This window comes from Heptranchias perlo, chromosome 12 (genome assembly GCF_035084215.1).
Source record: "Heptranchias perlo isolate sHepPer1 chromosome 12, sHepPer1.hap1, whole genome shotgun sequence".
NCBI classification, from domain to species: domain Eukaryota; kingdom Metazoa; phylum Chordata; class Chondrichthyes; order Hexanchiformes; family Hexanchidae; genus Heptranchias; species Heptranchias perlo.
This window is the reverse complement of record NC_090336.1, coordinates 45909503-45931632: the sequence shown is the minus strand read 5'-3', so window position 1 is coordinate 45931632 and position 22130 is coordinate 45909503. Positions and strand designations below refer to the sequence as shown.

The 22130-nt window shown below is 42.9% G+C and overlaps 1 protein-coding gene across 3 annotated transcripts in view; it reads left to right on the top strand.

Annotated features, from left to right (window-relative positions):
* Nucleotides 1–9251: 9251 nt before the first annotated feature.
* Nucleotides 9252–22130, top strand: part of cstpp1 (centriolar satellite-associated tubulin polyglutamylase complex regulator 1) — a 291026-nt gene continuing 278147 nt past the window's right edge. For all 3 annotated transcript variants that reach the window (XM_067994058.1, XM_067994057.1, XM_067994056.1), the window contains exon 1: nt 9252–9434. In XM_067994058.1, coding sequence (XP_067850159.1) covers nt 9392–9434 — 43 coding nt within the window. In that variant the 5' untranslated portion in view covers nt 9252–9391. The remainder of the gene's footprint in view (nt 9435–22130) is intronic.

Genomic DNA, 22130 nt, shown 5'->3' with positions numbered 1-22130 from the left:
TCATATGGGCAGATCAGTGGCAAATAGACTTAAATGCTAAAAGATGTATTGTTGTTAAGATCCTTTGTCCTTTCTTATAATTTGGAAAGTTCTTTGCTCTAATGGTTTTTAAGTAGTATTCTTCTTCACACACTTATAAAGAACATACTGCAGCTACTCTGGAAAGAGAACAGAGAATAACAAGTGAATGATTCATAGGAACATAGGAACAGGAGTAGGCTATTTAGCCCCTTGAGCCTGTTCCGGCATTCAATGAGATCATGGCTGATCTGTGAGCTAACTCCATATACCCGCCTTAGTCCCATATCCTCAAATATCTTTGGTTAACAAAAATCTATCAATCTCAGATTTAAAATTAACAATTGAGCTTGCATCAACTGCTGTTTGCGGAAGAGAATTCCAAACTTCTACCACCCTTTGTGTATAAAAGTGTTTCCTAACTTCACTCCTGAATGTCCTGGCCCTAATTTTTAGGCTATGTCCCCTAGTCCTGGGAGTGGATCCAAGAGCTCCAAAGTTAGATTGAAATTTTCCCTTAGAACAAAGAAGGAAAAAATGGGACAAGGCACACCAAGTCCCACATTCACACAAAGTCCTGCACATCCATTCACAAGTTTCACTGGCTCCTCATGTTCCAGCAAATTTACTGCAAGTAGCTTGTCTTCACTTTCAAATCTCTCCACGATCTTGCCCACGCTATCTTAGCAGTCTCCTTACATAACCAGACGCATCCTTGGCTTCTCTGAAACCAGGCTCCACCCTTAATCGCTGCCATTTCTGCCACTATATTTCTGTTCTCTGGAATTCTCTTCTTAAAACCTTCTGCTTTATCACCTGCCTCCCTGCTTTCAACAACCTCGACAACCTTCACCCTAATCTTCTCAATGTTTCCCTTTCTGGCTTCTGTTTGATGTCCATTGTTTAATGCTTGTTAAAAAGTACAGGATTATGAAATGCCTTCCTGCACTTGAGCTCTATAGGAATGCAAGTTGATGTAATGCAAGTGACATAGAATTACATAGAATGTACAGCACAGAAACAGGCCATTCGGCCCAACAGGTCCAAGCCGGTATTTATGCTCCACACAAACTGCCTCCCTCCCTACTTCATCTAACTCTATCAGCATATCGTTCTATTCCTTTCTCCCTCATGTGTTTATCTAGCTTTCCCTTTAATGCATCTTTGCTAGTCGCCTCAACTACTCCTTCTGGTAGCGAGTTCCACATTCTAACTACTCTCTGGATAAAAAGTTTCTCCTGAATTCCCTATTGGATTTATTAGTGACTATCTTATACTTATGGTCCCTAGTTCTGGTCTCCTCCGCAAGTGGAAACATCTTAGAATCACAGAATGGTTACAGCACAGAAGAAGGCCATTCGGCCCATCGAGCCTGTGCCAGCTCTTTGTAAGAGCAATCCAGCTAGTCCCATTCCTCTGCTCTTTCCCCATAGCCCTGAAAATTTTTTCCCTTCAAATATTTATCCAATTCCTTTTTGAAAGCCACAATTAAATCTGCTTCCACCACCCTTTCAGGCAGCGCATTCCATATCATAACAACTCACTACGTAAAAAGATTTTCCTCATGTCGTCTTTGGTTCTTTTGCCAATCACCTTAAATCTGTGTCCTCAGCTACTCAACCTTTCCACCAATGGGAACAGTTTCTCTTTATTTACTTTATCTAAACCCTTCATGATTTTGAATACTTCTATCAAATCTCCTCTTAAACTTCTCTGCTCTATGGAGAACAACCCCAGCTTCTCAAGTCTATTCATGTAACTGAAGTCCCTCATCCCTGGAATCATTCCAGTAAATCTTTTCTGCACCCTCTCGAAGGCCTTCACATCCTTCCTAACGTGCGGTGCCCAGAATTGGATACAATACTCCATTTGTGGCCGAACCAGTGTTTTATAAAGGTTCAACATGACTTCCTTGCTTTTGTACTCTATGCCTCTATTTATAAATCCCGTATACTTTTTTAACCACTTTCTCAACCTGTCCTGCCACCGTCAAAGATATGTGCCCATATACCCGCAGGTCTCTCTGTTGCTGTATGCTATTTAAAATTGTACCATTTAGTTATATTGCCATTACTCATTCTTCCTGCCAAACTTTGCACTTCTCTGTGTTAAATTTCATCTGCTGTGTGACGCCCATTCCACTAACCTGTCTATGTCCTCTTGAAGTCTATTACTATCTTCCTCACTGTTTACTACACTTCCAAATTTTGTGTCATCTGCAAATTTTGAAAATGTGCCCTGTACACCCAAGTCCAATCATTAATATATTTCAAAAAAAGCAGTAGTCCTAGTACTGACCCCTGCGGAACACTACTGTCTATCTTCCTCCAGTCCGAAAAACAACCACGCACCACTACTCTCTGTTTCCTGTCATTTTGCCAATTTCGTATCCATGCTGCCACTGCCCCTTTTATTCCATGGGCTTCAATTTTGCTGACAAACCTTTTATGTGGCACTTTACCAAATGCCTTTTGAAAGTCCATATACACAACATCAGCCGCATTGCCCTCATCAATCCTCTCTGTTACCTCATCAAATAACTCAATCAAGTTGGTTAAACACGATTTGCATTTAACAAATCCATGCTGGCTTTCCTTTATTAATCCACACTTGTCCAAGTGACTATTAATTTTGTCCCGGATTATCATTTCTGAAAGCTTCCCCACCACTGAGGTTAAACTGACTGGCCTGTAATACCGGGTTTATCCTTACATGCTATTTTAAACAAGGGTGTAACATTTGCAATTCACCAGTCCTCTGGCACCACCCCCGTATCGAAAGAAGATTCAAAAATTATGGCCAGCACCTCTGCAATTTCCACCCTCAGCAACCTAGGATGCATCCCAGCTGGACAGGGTGACTTATCTACTTTAAGTACAGCCAACCTTACTAGTACCTCCTGTTTATCAATTTTTAGTCCATCCAGTATCTCAATCATCTAAACTTTTACTGTGACTTTGGCAGCATCTTCTTCTTTGGTAAAGACAGAGGCAAAGTACTCATTTAGTTCCTCAGCCATGCCCTCTGCCTCTATGCGTAGATTTCCTTTTTAGTCCCTAATCGGCCCCACCCCTCCTCTTATTACCCATTTACTATTTATATGCCTATAGAAGACTTTTGGATTCCCTTTTATGTGGAGGAGGAGCCATCGTCATACAGAACAGAACGGACTATTGCAAAGAAGCATACCGACAACTGGACAACCAGGAACACTACAGACGGTTACCCGCAGATCCGACCAAAGAACACACCCACCAGCTCAACAAACTGATCAAGACCTTCGACCCAGACCTTCAAAGCGTCTTACACGCTCTCATCCCACGTACTCCCCACGTGGGAGACTTCTACTGCCTCCCAAAGATACACAAAGCCAACACACCCGGACGTCCTATCGTATCAGGCAACGGAACCCTGTGTGAGAACCTCTATGGATACGTCGAGGGCATCCTGAAACCCATTGTACAGGGAATCCCCAGCTTCTGTCGCAACACTACAGACTTCCTACAAAAACTCAGCACCCACGGACCAGTTGAACCAGGAACACTTCTCACCACGATGGACGTCTCGGCACTCTACACCAGTATCCCCCACGAAGATGGCATCGCTGCAACAGCCTCAGTACTCAACACCAACAACAGCCAATCTCCAGACGCCTTCCTACAACTCATCCGCTTCATCCTAGATCACAATGTCTTCACCTTCGATAACCAGTTCTTTACCCAAACACACGGAACAGCCATGGGGACCAAATTCGCACCCCAATATACCAACATTTTCATGCACAAGTTCGAGCAGGACTTCTTCACTGCACAGGACCTCCAACCAATGCTATACACCAGATACATCAATGACATTTTCTTCCTATGGACCCACGGCGAAGAATCACTGAAGAGACTACACGATAACATCAACAAGTTCCATCCCACCATCAAACTCACCATGGACTACTCCTCAGAATCGGTTTCTTTCTTGGACACACGAATCTCCATCAAAGACGGGCACCTCAACACCTCACTCTATCACAAGTCCACGGACAACCTCACGATGCTCCACTTTTCCAGCTTCCACCCTAACCACATCAAAGAGGCTATCCCCTATGGACAGACCCTGCGAATACACAGGATCTGCTCAGAAGAGGAGGAACGCGATGGACACCTACAGACGCTGAAAGACGCCCTCGTAAGAACGGGATATGACGCTTGATTCGTCAATCAACAGTTTCGACGGGCCACAGCGAAAAATCGCATAGACCTCCTCAGAAGACGAACACGGGACGCAACCAACAGAGTACCCTTCGTCGTCCAGTACTTCCCCGGAGCGAAGAAACTACGCCATGTTCTCCGCAGCCTTCAACATGTCATCGATGACGACGAACATCGCGCTAAGGCCATCCCCACGCCTCCACTACTCGCCTTCAAACAGCCACCCAACCTCAAACAGACCATCGTTCGCAGCAAATTACCCAGCTTTCAGGAGAACAGCATCCACAACACCACACAACCCTGCCACGGCAACCTCTGCAAGACATGCCAGATCATCGACACAGATACCACCATCACACGAGAGGACACCACCCACCAGGTACATGGTTCATACTCCTGTGACTCGGCCAACGTTGTCTACCTCATACGTTGCAGGAAAGGATGCCCCGGAGCATGGTACATTGGCGAGACCATGCAGACTCTGCGACAACGGATGAACGGACACCGCGCAACAATCGCCGGACAGGAGGGTTCCCTCCCAGTCGGGGAACACTTCAGCAGTCAAGGACATTCAGCCACCGATCTTCGGGTAAGCGTTCTCCAAGGCGGCCTTCGAGACACACGACAACGCAAAATCGTCGAGCAGAAATTGATAGCCAAGTTCCGCACCCATGAGGACGGCCTCAACCGGGATCTTGGGTTCATGTCACGCTACACGTAATCCCACCAGCAGAAAAAAAAGTTATCTGTTTTTAATACAACTGGTCATTCTCTCTCTTTCTCTTCCTTTCGGATGTTTCTCTCTCTCTCTGTCTCTGGGTTCTGGCCGTTTGTATATTCAGTAGTCTTGTATCTGATGTCTCTCTGTCTGAATACTATTCAACAGTCTTTGATTGCCTTGACAACGGGCAGTTGGAAAGATTATCTGTAATCACCAGACATTGTTCTATGACTATATATGCGGTACCTTTCAAGGAATCCCACATGCACCCGACGACGGAGAAAGCCTCCGAAAGCTTGTGATTTTCAAATATAACTGTTGGACTATAACCTGGTGTTGTAAGATTCCTTACAATCATCCAGGGAGCTCTGGCTTTGGTTGCCCTACCTTTCCCCTTCGTGGCAATGTACCTAGACTGTACCCAAACCATCTCCTCTTTAAAGGCCGCCCATCGTTTGATTACAGTTTTACCTGCCAATCTTTGATTCCAATTTACCCGGGCAAGATCCGTTCTCAACCCACTGAAATTGGCCCTCCTCCTATTAAGTACTTTTGCTCTAGATTGCTCTTTGTCCTTTTCCATAACTAATCTAAGCCTTATGATACTATGATCAGTGTTCCTTAAATGTTCCCCACTGATACTTGCTCCACTTGACCCACTTTATTCCCCAGAACCAGATCCAGCAATGCCTCCTTCCTAGTTGGGCCGGAAATATACTGATCAAGAAAGTTCTCCTGAACACACTTCAGAAATTCCTCCCCCTCTTTGCCCTTTACGCTATTACTATCCCAGTCTATATTAGGATAGTTGAAGTCCCCCATTTCACTACTCTATAGTGCTTGCACCTCTCTGTAATTTCCCTGCAGATTTGCTCCTCTATATCCTTCCCACTAGTTGGTGGCCTATAGAATACAATCAATAGTATAATGACACTTCGATTGTTTCTTAACTCTAACCAAATAGATTCTGTCCTTGACCCCTCAAGGACTTCCTCTCTCTCCAGCACTGCAATATTCTTCTTAATCAATACTGCCAACCCCTCCTTTTTTTTCCTTCCCTATCTTTCCTGAACACCTTGTATCCAGGAATATTTAGTACCCAAACCTGCCTTTTTTGAGCCAGGTCTCCGTTATTGCCGCTGCGTTATATTCGCATGTGGCTATTTGCGTCTGCAGATCACTAACTTTGTTTACCACGCTTCATGCGTTTACACACAGGCACTCTCAATCTATTTTAGAACTCCTCGTGTTCTCTCTTAGTCTGATCCTATCTAATACCGTACTATTTCTTACTCTAGTGCTATTCATCTCTCCCAATCCTTTGTGCACCTTGTTTCTCCTTTCAAATGCTACATCCTGGTGCCCATCCCCTGCCAAATTAATTTTAACCTTCCCCACAGCACTAGTGAACCGCTCCGTGAGGAAATTGGGCCCAGCTTTGTTGAGGTGCAACCCGTCTGTCTTGATGAGGTCCTTTGTGCCCCAGAACTGGTCCCAATGCCCCAAGAATCTGAAGCCCTCCCTCTTGCACCATGTCTCTAGCCATGCTTTAACCTGCCTTATCTTCCTAATTTTGTACTTATTAGTGCGTGGCACTCGGAGTAATCCAGAGATTACTACCTTTTAGATCCTGCTTTTTAACTTGCTCTCTAGGTCCTGAAACTCTGACCTCAACCCTTTTTTTTCCAGGTCATTGGTACCCACATGGACCATGACCTCTGGCTGTTCTCCTTCCCCCTGCAGAATGTTCTGCACCCTCTCTGTGATGTCCTTTATTGTGGCACCAGGGGGACAACACACCATGCGAGACTCACATTGGCAGTCACAGAAAAACCTGTCTGTCTCCCTGACTTTCGAATCCCCTATGACTACTGCATTTCTACACTTCACTGTGCACCCCTATGCAGTCCTTTGCCCCGTGGTGCCATGCTCAGGACTGTTCTCCTTCGAGGTGTTGTTACCCTCACTGGTATTCAATGCTGAATACTGGTTTGAGAGTGCCACACACCCAGAAGATTCCTGCACTGCCTGCCTTTTCCTACCCTTTCAGATGGCCACCCACTTGTTATCCTGAACTCTCTGTGGCTGCAGGGTGACCACCTCCTGGAACGTACGATCCAGGAAAGCTTCAGCCCTCCTGGAGCTCTGCAGTGACACCTGCTGCCCCTGAAGCTCAGAAGCCCTCAGCTTGAGCTCGAGCAACTGGAGGCATTTCCTGCACATGGGACCCTCCAGGACATTGCGCAGGAATTGCAGGCAATGTGTCTCAGCTCCCCATCCATTATATTTCGGAATCTTTTCTTCTAAACTCCCTTTAGATACTCGATTATTATTAATTTACTTACTGTTGACTTACCCCGATTAACCTACCCTTTTATTCCAGGTTTCTCAGAGCTCAGCCTCTCTGTTCGCAGTGCTGTCACAGTGATGTAACTCTCTCTGTACTTAGTGAATGGGAAATGGGTTCCTCCCCGGTGCTCAGCATCACTTCTCTCAACTCCACTCTGCTCCCGTTTTTGTAGATACCTGGGGCTCCTCCCCTGGTGCTCAGCGCCACTTCTCTTGACTCCGCACGGCTTCCGCTTTTGTACTGATACCGGAGGCTCTTCTCCACGTCGATCCTATCAAACCCTTTTCATAATCTTAAAGACCTCTATTAGGTCACCCATCAGTCTTCTCTTTTCCAGAGAAAACAGCCCCAGCTTGCTCAATCTTTCCTGGTAAGTATAGCCTCTCTGTTCTGGTATCATCGTAGTAAATCTTTTTTGCACCTTCTTCAGTGCCTCTATATCCTTTTTATCATATGGAGACCAGAACTGTGCACAATACTCCAAGTGTGGTCTAACCAAGGTTCTATACAAGTTTAGCGTAACTTCTCTGCTTTTCAATTCTATCCCTCTAGAAATTAACCCTAGTGCTTGGTTTGCTTTTTTAATGGACTTATTAACCTGCATCTCTATTTTTAGTGTTTTCTGTATCTGTACCCCCAGATCCCTCTGCTTCTCTACCCCATTTAGACTTTTATTATCCAAGCAGTATTTGGCCCCCTTATTCTTCCTAGCAAAATGTAGTACCTCACACTTATCTATATTGAAATTCATTTGCCAATTACACACCCATTCTGCAAGTTTATTAATGTCTTCCTGTATTTTGTCACAGTCCCCCTTGGTAGTAACTATACCCCCAATTTGGTGTTGTCCACAAATTTTGAAATTGTACTTTTGATTCATGAGTCCAATTGTTTATATAAATGGTGAATAACAGTGGTCCCAGCACCAATCCTTGTGGAAGACCACATCCCACCTTTTGCCAATCTCAGCAATTATCTTTAACCCCTACTCTCTATTTTCTGTTTTGTAGCCAGCTTGTTATCCATTCTGTTACTTATCCCCTGACTCCACATGCTCTGATCTTAGTCATGAGTCCACGAAGGCCTTTTGAAAATCTAAATTTATTACATCTACTGCATTACCCTTGTCTACCCTTTCTGTTACTTCTTCAAAGGATTCAAGAAGATTGGTCAAGCATGACCTTCCCTTTTGAAATCCTTGCTGACTATTCTTTATTATATTTTCAGTTTCTAGATGTTTTTCTATTACATCGTTGAGTAAGGATTCCATTATCTTTCCTACCACCAACATTAAACTAATTGATGTATAGTTCCCTGGACTGGTTCCATCTCTCCTTTTAAATATAGGAATCACATTAGGTATCTGCTAGTCTTCTGGCACTATTCCCCTTTCTAATGAATTTTTATATATATGTAACAGTGCCTCTGCTATCTCTTCCTTAACATCTTTTAATATGCACGGATTCAATCCACCTGGATCCTCTCCAAGTTTGATAAGTTTATCAATTATCTCCCCCCCTTTCAATCTTAAATGTCTTTATATCTGTTTTCATCTCCTCTTCTAATTTCATGGCCACCTTGTTAGTCTCCCGAGTAAATACTGGGGAAAAGGTAATTATTTAATATTTCTGCCATTTTGCTGTCGTTACCTGTGAGTTTATCGTGTGCAGCCCCTTAGTGGCCATATCCCTATTCTAATTTTTCTTTTCTTATTTAGGTGTCTGCAGAACACTTTACTCGTTAAATTTTGCTATTTAAAATATCACTGAAGATTTTGTTTTTAGTTGTGCAGATTGCTCCAAAGGGCAGACAATTCCATTCATCCTTAACCCAACAATATAACTTGAATAAGATGAGTGCTTGTGGGGTTGGATGGTGAGTCTTTGCACGACACTCGGAACCAAGCCTCGGGACCGGTTGTGTTGAGAGGGTGAAAATTTGCAGCAGTACGTTTCCGGAAAGCTGCTGTTATGGTAACCGGAGCTGACACAGGTGGAGCAGCAGCAGAGCCCGGTGCTTCTGGCAAAGGCGGTGGTTGATTTGAGCTTTTGTATCATTCCTGGACCGAGCGGAGCGTTCGCCCGTATCACTGGGTGGAGGATGAACGCCGACCGGTTCTCGTTGTCAGCCGAAGACTATCTGAGTGAGTATGGACCTCTGTTACTGTGCAATAGACGGGCCGGAATATTGCGGCGAAGCATCCTGGAAACGGCCTGAATTATATTAATTCCCTCCCCCCCCCCCCCCCTTTTCATCCAGCCCAGGGTGCTGACTCCTTGCTGGGCTACCATTCCATGGGCACTGGGCACCCTATGGTAATTGTAAACAATTTTACAACACCAAGTTATAGTCCAGCAATTTTATTTTAAATTCACAAGCTTTCGGAGGCTTCCTCCTTCCTCAGGTGAACGATGTGAACGAACATTTCCACATCGTTCACCTGAGGAAGGAGGAAGCCTCCGAAAGCTTGTGAATTTAAAATAAAATTGCTGGACTATAACTTGGTGTTGTAAAATTGTTTACAATTGTCAACCCCAGTCCATCACCGGCATCGCCACATCACCCTATGGTAGGTCATTCAAGTGAACATTCTCTATTTGGGATCCTTGATAATGTCAACAGGCTATGGCATTGACCAAGATTTTACAAATTTGCATTGTCCAACATGGGCTAGCAGGAACCCTGATGTTTTTTTTCCCTCTCCATTAGCTTAGAGGCTCTGCGACGAATTGTGTCCCTACCACACAATGCACTAATCTATAAAAATAAAAAGTATAGGAACATTTGCAGTTTGTTGCAAAAGTTTGAACATTTTTTTTGTGCAGCAATTTATGTAAATTAGCTTAATGAAAAGACCACAAGATACCTTTGCCAAAGAGGTTTCACGCAGCAGTTTAAACTACCTTTTTTTGTATTTTGGAGTTAATGTGTCAACTCTATGTTTATAAATAAAATCAAGTTATTGTAAATTTAGAACAAAGCTGATCAAACTGGTGATAAATGTGGACAATTACTGAATTTTATTTTAAAAACTTTATTGTTGGTCTCCATACTGTTATTTTTGGCACTGTGGATTATTACTCACTAAGCTTCCAGTGATTCTACCTTTGACTCTTTTGCTGTTAGTATTGGCTATGACTATTCACCAAGGTTTGTACTGGCCAAAATTTTGGGGGTGGGGATGAGATGATGACGAGAATTTACAATTTTTCTTTCTAAGTAAAAGTTTTATATCTTGCACATATCTGTAGAGCGTGGAACAATCTCAGTCACTTAAAGTGTCCATGAAACAAAAAGTTTGGATTGGCTCAAGTATCACCATATTGATTTTTTTTAAAAAGCAACAAATTACTATTAACTGAATGACACTGATAGCTTCAAAAATGATTAACCTAGGAAGAACAACCAGGAAGCAGCAAAAAGCTGCCTATGAGCCAGCAAGTATCACAGAACCAACCTTTCAAATCACTGAACATTTTTTCAAACTGCTTTTAATTGTGATTTTAGTTTCTCGTTGATCTCAGTTTATACCCCTAAAATAAAATTTAAAACATAAACTAATTTTTAAAAAATCAAACAATTCACAACCTCTGTTGTGTACCAGTGACATTTCTCTCCAAAGATCTATTCCTCTGTTAGGGACTTGGAACTTAATCAAAGACCCAGGAAGAGGCTCCAGCACATAGCAGAATGCATCAGTATCACCCTCTGCAAGTACAAGCACTCTAGTGGATGACAATTATTGGATCGTAGCCTTAAGGCTACCGTCTTCAACTCAATCTAAAAGACATGATTACAGGCTTTGCAAACATATAAAGTCATGGTATTCTCTGTGAACGGTCAGTCTTGCTGTTGATCATAAAAAATATCCTAATTCTTTATTTTGAGATTTACAATACATTTTAGTCTGGTGGGATGAAAGGAAACATTTTTAAATGATTGACAGCAAGGTAGGCCATTTGCAGAATGGGGCACAACTTACTGTTTGTAAGGCCCGTGTTCCCTCCATTCAGTATTTCATGACACCCCTAACCTGTGCCTAATAGATAGTGGAGGGGGTCGGTCAAGAGGTGAGCTCTACTCTTGTAGCCATGGTGTTGATGTGGCTGGTCCAGTTAAGCTTCTGATGAATGGTGACCGCCTATTTGTTAACGGTAGGGGACTCAACAGTGATTCAAAAGTTAGGGAGATGGTTGGGCCTCCTCCTCTATTGATTAGGTAACACACATGTTAGCTAATCATTTATCAGCTTCAGTCTGGATGTTGTCCAAGTTCTGCTGTAGGCTGGCTGCGGGCGTCTTTGTTATCATTGCGTCTACAGCACAGAAACAGGCCAATTGGCCCAACGGGTCTATTCCAGTGTTTATACTCCACACGAGCCTCCTCCCTCCCTACTTAATCTACCCCTATTAGCGGAGGAGTTGTGAATGGAGTTGAACACTGGAATTATCAGCGAATAGCTGCACTCCTGACCGTATATCAGAGCAAAGGTCATTGATGAAGCAGCTGAAAATACTTCCTGAGGATGTCCTAGGGCTGCAATGTTTGGCCTCCAACAATGATGATCATCTTTCTTTGTTTCAGGTATGATTCCAGCTATGGGTAGGTTTTCCCTTTGACTCCCACTGACCTCAGTTTTACAAGGACTCCTTGGTGCCATACACGGTCAAATGCTACCTGAATGTTGAGGGCAGCTACTCCCACCCCTCCTCTGGAATTCAGCTCTTGTATTCATGTTTGGAGCAAGGCTGTGATGAGGTGGAGCTGAGTGATTCTAGCAGAACCTGAATTGAGCATTGGTGCATAAGTTATCGCTTGATGGTACTATTGATGACTCCTTCCATCACTTTATTGATAATTGTGAGGAGTTTCATAGCATGGTAATTGGCAGGGTTAGATTTATTCTGTTTATTTGTGGAAGGACATACTTGGGCAATCTTCCATTTTGTTGGGTAAATGCCAGTGTCATAGCTGTACAGGAAAAGCTTGGTTAGGGGAGTGTCTGGCTCTGGTGCACAAGTCTTCAGCACTGCAGCCAGGATGGTGTCAGGACCCATCGCCATCACTGGGTTTAGTGCACTACCAGCTTCTTAATGTCTCGTGGAATGAACCAAATCCCATGGACACCAGCATCTATGATGGTGGGGACCTTCGGAGGAGGCCAAGTAGGATTGTCCGCTTGGCACTTTAGGCTGAAGTCACTTGTAATCACTTCAGCCTTGTCTGGGTTCCATCATGGTTGCGATGGCGATGTTCACACTGAGACTCCTCCTCCCGTGCGTTGCCTGATTGCCTATCACCATTCTAGATGTGGTGGGCTAGATAGCTTTGTTGTGATCCATTGGTTGTGGGACTATTTAGATCTGTCTATATCCTGCTGTTTTTGGTGTTTTGTATGCAGGCAGCACTATGTTGTAGCTTCACTTGGTTGGTACCTCATTTTAAGGTGTGCCTTGAGCTGCACCTGGCATGCCCTTCTATACTCCCATTAAACCAAGGTTAGTCCCTGGCTTGATGATGATTAAGGAGTGAGGGATGTGCCAGCCTGTGGGATTACAGATTTGGCAGGTGAGAGGGGGTGGTAGGTGATCAGAATTGGTTTCCTTGACCTTGTTTGACATGAAGTCATGAGGGTCAATATTGAGGACTCCCAGGGCCACTCCCACAATAATGTATTCCACTGTGGCCCCATCTCTTGTTAGTCTACACTACTGATGGGTTAAGACACACCCAGGGACAGTAATGGAAGAGTCTGGGATGCGGGCTGATAAATATGATTCTGAGTACGACTATGTCAGGCTGTTGCATGACTAGTCGGTCAGGCAGCTCTCCCAATTTGGGCACCAGTCCCCAGATGTTAGTGCTCTATCGTTTCCTGCCTGTTATTTAGTAGCAGATCCAGAATTGCTCCCTTTAATGTGGTTGTTTGATCATCCAAGTAAGAATCCAGTTTTGTTTCCAGGATCATGTTTTCATTTCTACACTTTATAAATTTCCCAATTGAAGTCACCCATAACAGCTTCATCTGTTTCTTTACATGCTTCTTTTATTTGACAATAAAGTTCTTGACTCAATTCCACCTCCTGAGTCAGTAGTTTGTAGCAGACGCCCATTGTTAGTTTCCTTCCTATCCCCATCTGCAGGGTTTTTACGCACGTGGTCCATCTCTGTTGTAATCAAGCTCTCTTCACGTAATAGGCTATGTCTCATCCCAGTTTGTCTTGTCAGTCTTCACAAGGTAATCTGTATGTTCACATAACCTGTTTGATTATAGAATCAGGTTTCTGTGATGCCTATAATATCTGCGCCTCACTGGTGAAGACTCCTAGTATTCATTTATAGAACTCTGAGGATTTCCCTGTGTGCTCCATATCCTTTTACTATGTACACTTACCTGTTGCGTTAATGACTGCATGATCCAAATCACTGGATTACTGACGTTCACAATGCCTCTTCATCCCTGCTAGTCATACTTGTATTGGGTTCACAACTCTTCACTTTGTCACCATCCCATTACTTTCAAGCTTCTTTCGTGTCCGCTTCTTTCTCTTCAACACCAAATGTGTATTTTTTTTTAAAGATTTACATCCTCTGGTTAAAGTTCATGCAATAGTTTTTATAGAATGAGAAGTTCGCCTAGTTCATTCTACTTAACAATTAACAAATAGTTTTGCAAATCATTTTCAGTGCTGACTGTAATGAGGCTTTTTTTGTTTACTCACTCCATGCCAGTGTTCTGCATATTTTAGGAAGTTTGAGGGCAATCCAATTGACTGTGCTTTGCTTTGTAAAAATTAAATGGTTCTTTGTTATTCTTACATGCAGTGGAGTTTGCATTCAAACTTGCTGGGTGTGCTGTGTGTTTGTTATGCCATGTAATGGTCCTTTTGTATCATCACTGAAAATCAAGATGGGGCTGGATCCTGCAGTGTGCAGGTATACAGCTGCCATCTTTTCTTTATATTAAAAGACATCTGCAAGACATGGACCCATTCCCCCATTACATATAAATCTACCTCCAACCTATTTTTTTTCCCACTTAAGGTCTTTACACCCACTCTTTTCTTCATAAACATTTCGATCGCTCCCTGATACCTTCATCCAGATCTTTTAATAAAGATGTTGACAAGCAACAGCTTTAACATTGCTAACGCATCAACTAGACTTCCTTCATCCATCAACTCTGTAACCTCCTCAAAAAATTCAATCAAATTAATGAGTACATGGCTGTACACATTAATGAGTGCACTGATATATGACACCGCATATACCATGACATCTTTCTATGAGTATCTGTGTTCATTATGGTGTGTCATTTGTTACTGCTTCCTTTTTAAAAAAAATACTTAATGCACATCTTCACTTTGTGCAGGTCCCTTTTGTGCCATAAATGTGAGGCTGGGAGGATAAATTTGTGGAAACACACCTAATGATGTACATTTCAATTTTTGAAAAAAAAATCTTTATTGCAGTTTCTTGTTGCAGTACAATAAAAATGCTATAGTAAATGTTACAGGATGTGGCATGAGTGGTATATATTTCAGAAATAGAAATATGTTTCCTAACAAATGCAGAGTCAGTGCTAATTTCACCATTTGGGAGGAAAATTCATCCCTCGTATCTGATGCTTTGCAGTTTCTTCTGAAGTTCTGATCCTGTGTAAAAGACTGGTGAATTTATGACATGGTCCCTCAGGAGAATGGTGTATCACCCATTTTTGACACAACACAAATGTACCAAATTAAGACACCGAGCAGAGAGAGGGTGCTTCCCCATTTGGAGTGAGTAGCAAGTGGAGGTGCTCTTAAACGCCAATACCTGCTGAGGGCTATTGGGACAGCAGAATTGTCAGAAGCCTGAGAGCAGATTGCATGACTGCTCTCCATTGGGAGCTAATGCATCATGGAAGGAACACCTAAAGCCAGGAAGAAGATAATTAAAACATGAAATAGAAATGTGGGATGAAATGACTTGTTATGTAGTGGACTAAGAACTGTTATGTTGCAGTATGTGCATACAGATTGAGTATACAAGGTTATTTGAAACAAACAAATAATCTTATCAAAAATCTAATCATGATAATTGACAAAAAAAAGAGTTCACGACCATAGCCAAATTTTCTATTTCTTGACAAAGATGACTTGATTTCTCGGGAAAAAATCATGATGGAAAAATATTTTGTACCTATGACTTGTATCAAATACACTTCCAGTTAAATGGTAGTTGCTACTTTTATTAAAATATAAATAGTTTCCAACCAGAAGTCTGTGTTCCCAAATATAATTGGCATCTGAACCTGATTTCCTTTATTGGATGAATCCAGTGAGATCTCAGTCAGATTTCTTGAGCCAACACTGTACTTCCCTATCTTGAGATGGTTTAGGGGAAAAGAAAACAACAAAGAAGCAGTCTTCTTTTGGCTGGTCAAGGAGCAGCATTGACAGTAATGATGGAAGAGTCTGCAGTGACCCAGTCCATTAAAATCTCCCAACTGAAGGAAGAAGAATATCACCAAAGATAGCACCGTGAGGGAGGAGAGTGAACCTGAAAAGAAACAAATTTAAGTAAAGAAGAAATAATATTGCAACATCTCTGAGAGCGTACCAGATTGACAGTGGATAGGTAATGGAATACTAGCAGTCCGTAGGGTTCAAGGCTATGATCACAGAAGCATGAGGCAAGCGGACTCATCAAGAGCCCTTGCAATCGCTTTTATGTTTGATCCAGTTCTGTTTTGCATTCGTTCTGAATGTTACTTTATATAATAGTTTGGCTTTGAGTTTCTGGAAATTATCAGTTGAAGATGATTCTTATTTTGCGTTTCACAGGACTTCTACCATATTACCATAGAAGGTAACTAATTAAATCCTGCACTGCACCTGCAACTCTAGAGACTGTCTGCCCCTGACATGCACACTCCTACAATTAATTCTCAACAATTATTTCTACAATTAATAAATTTAAAATGGTTGTACAGCTTTGACAGAATTAAACATCAAGTTAATGAATGGACTTGTTTTAAAATATAGCAAACACCTTTGTATACCCATGTATCCTTTCAGCTCACAACCCTCTAGCAATGCCTTATCTCTGACACTTAGGCTGCCCTTGGCAACTATAGATTCCATCCATCTCTTTAACAGGTGCAGTATCGACAGTTTTTTGTCCAGCACAGCGCCTATCAAGCTCAATCTTCGTGCTCCAGTACCAAACTGTAGACCTCAGTAACTTCCATAAATGCTCCCTTACAGCTAATCTTAAAAAAAAAAATTGCTGGATGCTATCTGACATCTGCCACTTGGATGATTCCTTTTTCCCTAACTCCCAAGTAGTACGAGTGGAAGTTACTTAGAAATCTCATGTTTCTTGGTGGACAGATTGCTTTGTCAAGTTGTATCTTTCAGGATGCGATGTTCTACTTCAGCCACAAATGTCTGCTTAGTTTGATGCATTCTGAACATTTATTTGGCCTCTATGCCAGAACCGCTCATTCTCAGATTTTAAGGTTTTCTCTCCTTTTGAAGTGCAAGCAATTTATTTGACAATGTCAAGCAAACAAAAGAATAATCCTCTCATTTTAGTAAACAGTGGCATGATGTCATGTGTCTGTTTTATTTCATTTCTAGGACATACAACATTTCCACTAGTGTATCTTAACGCATGACAGCAATTGGAAATGATAGTCTATTCTCTTAATTCAAAGTTGCTTAATGCAAATTATCTGATAGCGCTAAATTCCCACTTTGCTATGTTCTGAGATAATTCAGTTTGTTTTAATGCAAAAATTATAAATTTTCAGGAGTAGACAGTACATATTACTGCACTGAATGCTGCATTACAACACCCACCTCCCTGCCATCAAAGAGAACCTTTATTTTCTAAATTATGAACAAACAAGCCATAGCTATTAATTGAATTAGGAATGCTTTCCTGGCATTGAAATGTGAATGCGTACAAAGCTTGCAGATGCATTGACTGGAGGCTGTTCTTGGGACTAAACTGTTTGATGTGCAAGTAGAGTATTAAAAACACAAAACTCATCAAAGTTAGAATGCTGCAAATCGTGCTCTTCCACCTGAATGGCAAAATCTAATTGCCTGTGTTTTGGAGAGGAATTCCTTTGATCTTTTATGTTGTATTCTGCATTGGGTTTTCCCTTGTTTCATCAGCTCCCTTGTTTCAAATGGTTGTTTCCATATTGCGGCAACGATAAGAACTTTGTTTGATGGAGTTGCATCCATGTTATGACCATCAAAGATTAAATTAAAATATTCTGGAAAGGATTATAACATGTTGGCACCTTGTTATTTTCAAAAAAGTTTAAAGTGGTGTGTAAGCTAAACATTTGTATTGCTGATTATTCTGCTGTATGGTATTTGCTTCTGTGTGATTATAAATCTGGTAAATAAACTTGGTTACCAGCTTCAACGTGAATGATATGAGCCTGACAGCTTAGTGTTTTCTACCTGTTGGAAAGAACAGGAATGCACGATGGGTAGCCTGTGCAACCTACAGTGTGTAATATCATGGGAGAAGGGTGATTATCAATCCTATGGCCAAGTAATCCCATTCATGGCCGGCATAAAAGTATAAGATTTAGGTTATAGGGGATGACGGTAACCAATCCTTGATTCCTTCACCTGCGGGAAGTGTGTCCAGCTGCAGCTATTGTTTGACCGCTTGACTGCTCTGGAGCTGCGGATGGACTCACTTTGGAGCATCCGCGATGCTGAGAAAGTCGTGGATAGCACGTTCAGTGAGTTGGTCACACCGCAGATAAAAATTACTGAGGGAGATAGTGAATGGGTGACCAACAGACAGAGGAAGAGTAGGAAGGCAGTGCAGGGATCCTCTGCGGTCATCTCCCTCCAAAACAGGTATACCATTTTGGATACTGTTGGGGGAGATGGCTCACCAGGGGAAGGTGGTAGTGGCCAGGTTCATGGCACCGTGGCTGGCTCTGCTGCACAGGAGGGCAGGAAAAAGAGTGGCAGAGCTATAGTGATGGGGGACTCGATTGTAAGGGGAATAGACAGGCGTTTCTGCGGACGCAACCGAGACTCCAGGATGGTATGTTGCCTCCCTGGTGCAAGGGTCAAGGATGTCTCTGAGCGGCTGCAGGGGGAGGGTGAACAGCCAGTTGTCGTGGTGCATATAGGCACCAACGATATAGGTAAAAAACAGGATGAGGTCCTACAAGCTGAATTTAGGGAGTTAGGAGTTAAACTAAAGAGTAGGACCTCAAGGGTAGTAATCTCAGGATTGCTACCAGTGCCACGGGCTAGTCAGAGTAGGAATGACAGGATAGCTAGGATGAATACGTGGCTTGAGAGATGGTGCAAGAGGGAGGGATTCAAATTCCTGGGACATTGGAACCGGTTCTGGGGGAGGTGGGACCAGTACAAATTGGACGGTCTGCATCTGGGCAGGACTGGAACCAATGTCCTAGGGGGAGTGTTTGCCAGTGCTGTTGGGGAGGGTTTAAACTAATGTGGCAGGGGGATGGGAACCGATGCAGGAAGTCAGTGGGAAATAAAATCGTGACAGAAACAAAAGGCAGTAAGGGAGAGTGTACAGAACATGACCGGACAGATGGTCTGAGAAAGCAGGGCAAAGACCAAGGGAAGTCTAGATTAAACTGCATTTATTTCAATGCAAGAAGTCTGATGGGCAAGGCAGATGAACTCAGGGCATGGATGGGTACATGGGACTGGGATGTTATAGCTATTACAGAAACATGGATAAGGGAGGGGCAGGACTGGCAGCTCAATGTTCCAGGGTACAGATGCTATAGGAAAGATAGAGCAGGAGGTAAGAGAGGAGGGGGAGTTGCGTTCTTGATTAGGGAGAACATCACGGCAGTAGTGAGAGGGGATATATCTGAGGGTTCGCCCACTGAGTCTATATGGGTAGAACTGAAAAATAAGAAGGGAGAGATCACTTTGATAGGATTGTACTACAGACCCCCAAATAGTCAACGGGAAATTGAGGAGCAAATATGTAAGGCGATTACAGACAGCTGCAAGAAAAATAGGGTGGTAATAGTAGGGGACTTTAACTTTCCCAACATTGACTGGGACAGCCATAGCATTAGGGGCTTGGATGGAGAGAAATTTGTTGAGTGTATTCAGGAGGAATTTCTCATTCAGTATGTGGATGGCCCGACTAGAGAGGGGGCAAAACTTGACCTCCTCTTGGGAAATAAGGAAGGGCAGGTGACAGAAGTGTTAGTGAGGGATCACTTTGGGACCAGTGATCATAATTCCATTAGTTTTAAGATAGCTATGGAGAAGGATAGGTCTGGCCCAAAAGTTAAAATTCTAAATTGGGGAAAGGCCAATTTTGATGGTATTAGACAGGAACTTTCAGAAGTTGATTGGGAGAGTCTGTTGGCAGGCAAAGGGACGTCTGGTAAGTGGGAGGCTTTCAAAAGTGTGTTAACCAGGGTTCAGGGTAAGCACATTCCTTATAAAGTGAAGGGCAAGGCTGGTAGAAGTAGGGAACCTTGGATGACTCGGGAGATTGAGGCCCTAGTCAAAAAGAAGAAGGAGGCATATGACATGCATAGGCAGCTGGGATCAAGTGGATCCCTTGAAGAGTATAGAGATTGCCGGAGTAGAGTTGAGAGAAAAATCAGGAGGGCAAAAAGGGGACATGAGATTGCTTTGGCAGATAAGGCAAAGGAGAATCCAAAGAGCTTCTACAAATACATAAAGGGCAAAAGAGTAACTAGGGAGAGAGTAGGGCCTCTTGAGGATCAACAAGGTCATCTATGTGCGGAACCACAAGAGATGGGTGAGATCCTGAATGAATATTTCACATCGGTATTTACGGTTGAGAAAGGCATGGATGTTAGGGAACTTGGGGAAATAAATAGTGATGTCTTGAGGAGTGTACATATTACAGAGAGGGAGGTGCTGGAAGTCTTAACGCGCATCAAGGTAGATAAATCTCCGGGATCTGATGAAATGTATCCCAGGACGTTATGGGAGGTTAGGGAGGAAATTGCGGGTCCCCTAGCAGAGATATTTGAATCATCCACCGCTACAGGTGAGGTGCCTGAAGATTGGAGGGTAGCAAATGTTGTGCCTTTGTTTAAGAAGGGCGGCAGGGAAAAGCCTGGGAACTACAGACTGGTGAGCCTGACATCTGTAGTGGGTAAGTTGTTAGAGGGTATTCTGAGAGACAGGATCTACAGGCATTTGGAGAGGCAGGGACTGATTAGGAACAGTCAGCATGGTTTTGTGAGAGGAAAATCATGTCTCACGAATTTGATTGAGTTTTTTGAAGGGGTAACCAAGATGATAGATGAGGGCTGTGCAGTAGACGTGGTCTACATGGACTTCAGCAAAGCCTTTGACAAGGTACCGTATGGTAGGTTGTTACATAAGGTTAGATCTCACGGGATCCAAGGTGAGGTAGCCAATTGGATACAAAATTGGCTTGACGACAGAAGACAGAGGGTGGTTGTAGAGGGTTGTTTTTCAAACTGGATGCCTGTGTCCAGCGGTGTGCCTCAGGGATCGGTGCTGGGTCCCCGCTGTTATTTGTTATTTATATTAATGATTTGGATGAGAATTTAGGAGGCATGGTTAGTAAGTTTGCAGATGACACCAAGATTGGTGGCATTGTGGACAGTGAAGAAGGTTATCTAGGATTGCAACGGGATCTTGATAAATTGGGCCAGTGGGCCGATGAATGGCAGATGGAGTTTAATTTAGATAAATGTGAGGTGATGCATTTTGGTAGATCGAATCGGGCCAGGACCTACTCCGTTAATGGTAGGGTGTTGGGGAGAGTTATAGAACAAAGAGATCTAGGAGTACAGGTTCATAGCTCCTTGAAAGTGGAGTCACAGGTGGATAGGGTGGTGAAGAAGGCATTCGGCATGCTTGGTTTCATTGGTTAGAACATTGAATGCAGGAGTTGGGATGACTTGTTGAAGTTGTACAGGGCATTGGTGAGGCCACACTTGGAGTACTGTGTACAGTTCTGGTCACCCTATTATAGAAAGGATATTATTAAACTAGAAGGAGTGCAGAAAAGATTTACTAGGATGCTACCGGGACTTGATGGTTTGACTTATAGGGAGATATTAGACAGACTGGGACTTTTTTCCCTGGAGAGTAGGAGGTTAAGGGGTGATCTTATAGAAGTCTATAAAATAATGAGGGGCATAGATAAGGTAGATAGTCAAAATCTTTTCCCAAAGGTAGGGGAGTCTATAACGAGGGGGCATAGATTTAAGGTGAGAGGGGAGAGATACAAAAGGGTTCAGATGGGCAATTTTTTCACTCAAAGGGTGGTGAGTGTCTGGAACGAGCTGCCAGAGGCAGTAGTAGAGTCGGGTACAATTTTGTCTTTTAAAAAGCATTTGGACAGTTACATGGGTAAGATGGGTATAGAGGGATATGGGCCAAGTGCAGGCAATTGGGACCAGCTTAGTGGTGTAAACTGGGCGACATGGACATGTTGGGCCGAAGGGCCTGTTTCCATGTTGTAACTTCTATGATTAATAGAAACTCAATAGTGCAGTGAACATGGAAAAAAAGACAGCTGGGAGACAAAATTAGAAGTAACACAGAGCATCTTTCCTTTTCTGTTTACTGGTTTATTTAGATGGGGCAATGCAGGTATATAATTGGAACTTTATTGGAACACTTCGTGGCTCCTTATGTTATACATGCTGGGCAATATACCAGTCTACTTTTGCACTATTGGATATTTGCTAATAATTTTAGATGGAACAAGAAACTACAAAAATATTCAACAAATTACTCACTTAAAATTGTAATGGCACGACTGGGATTAAGATGATATTGATATTGGCATCCTGGAA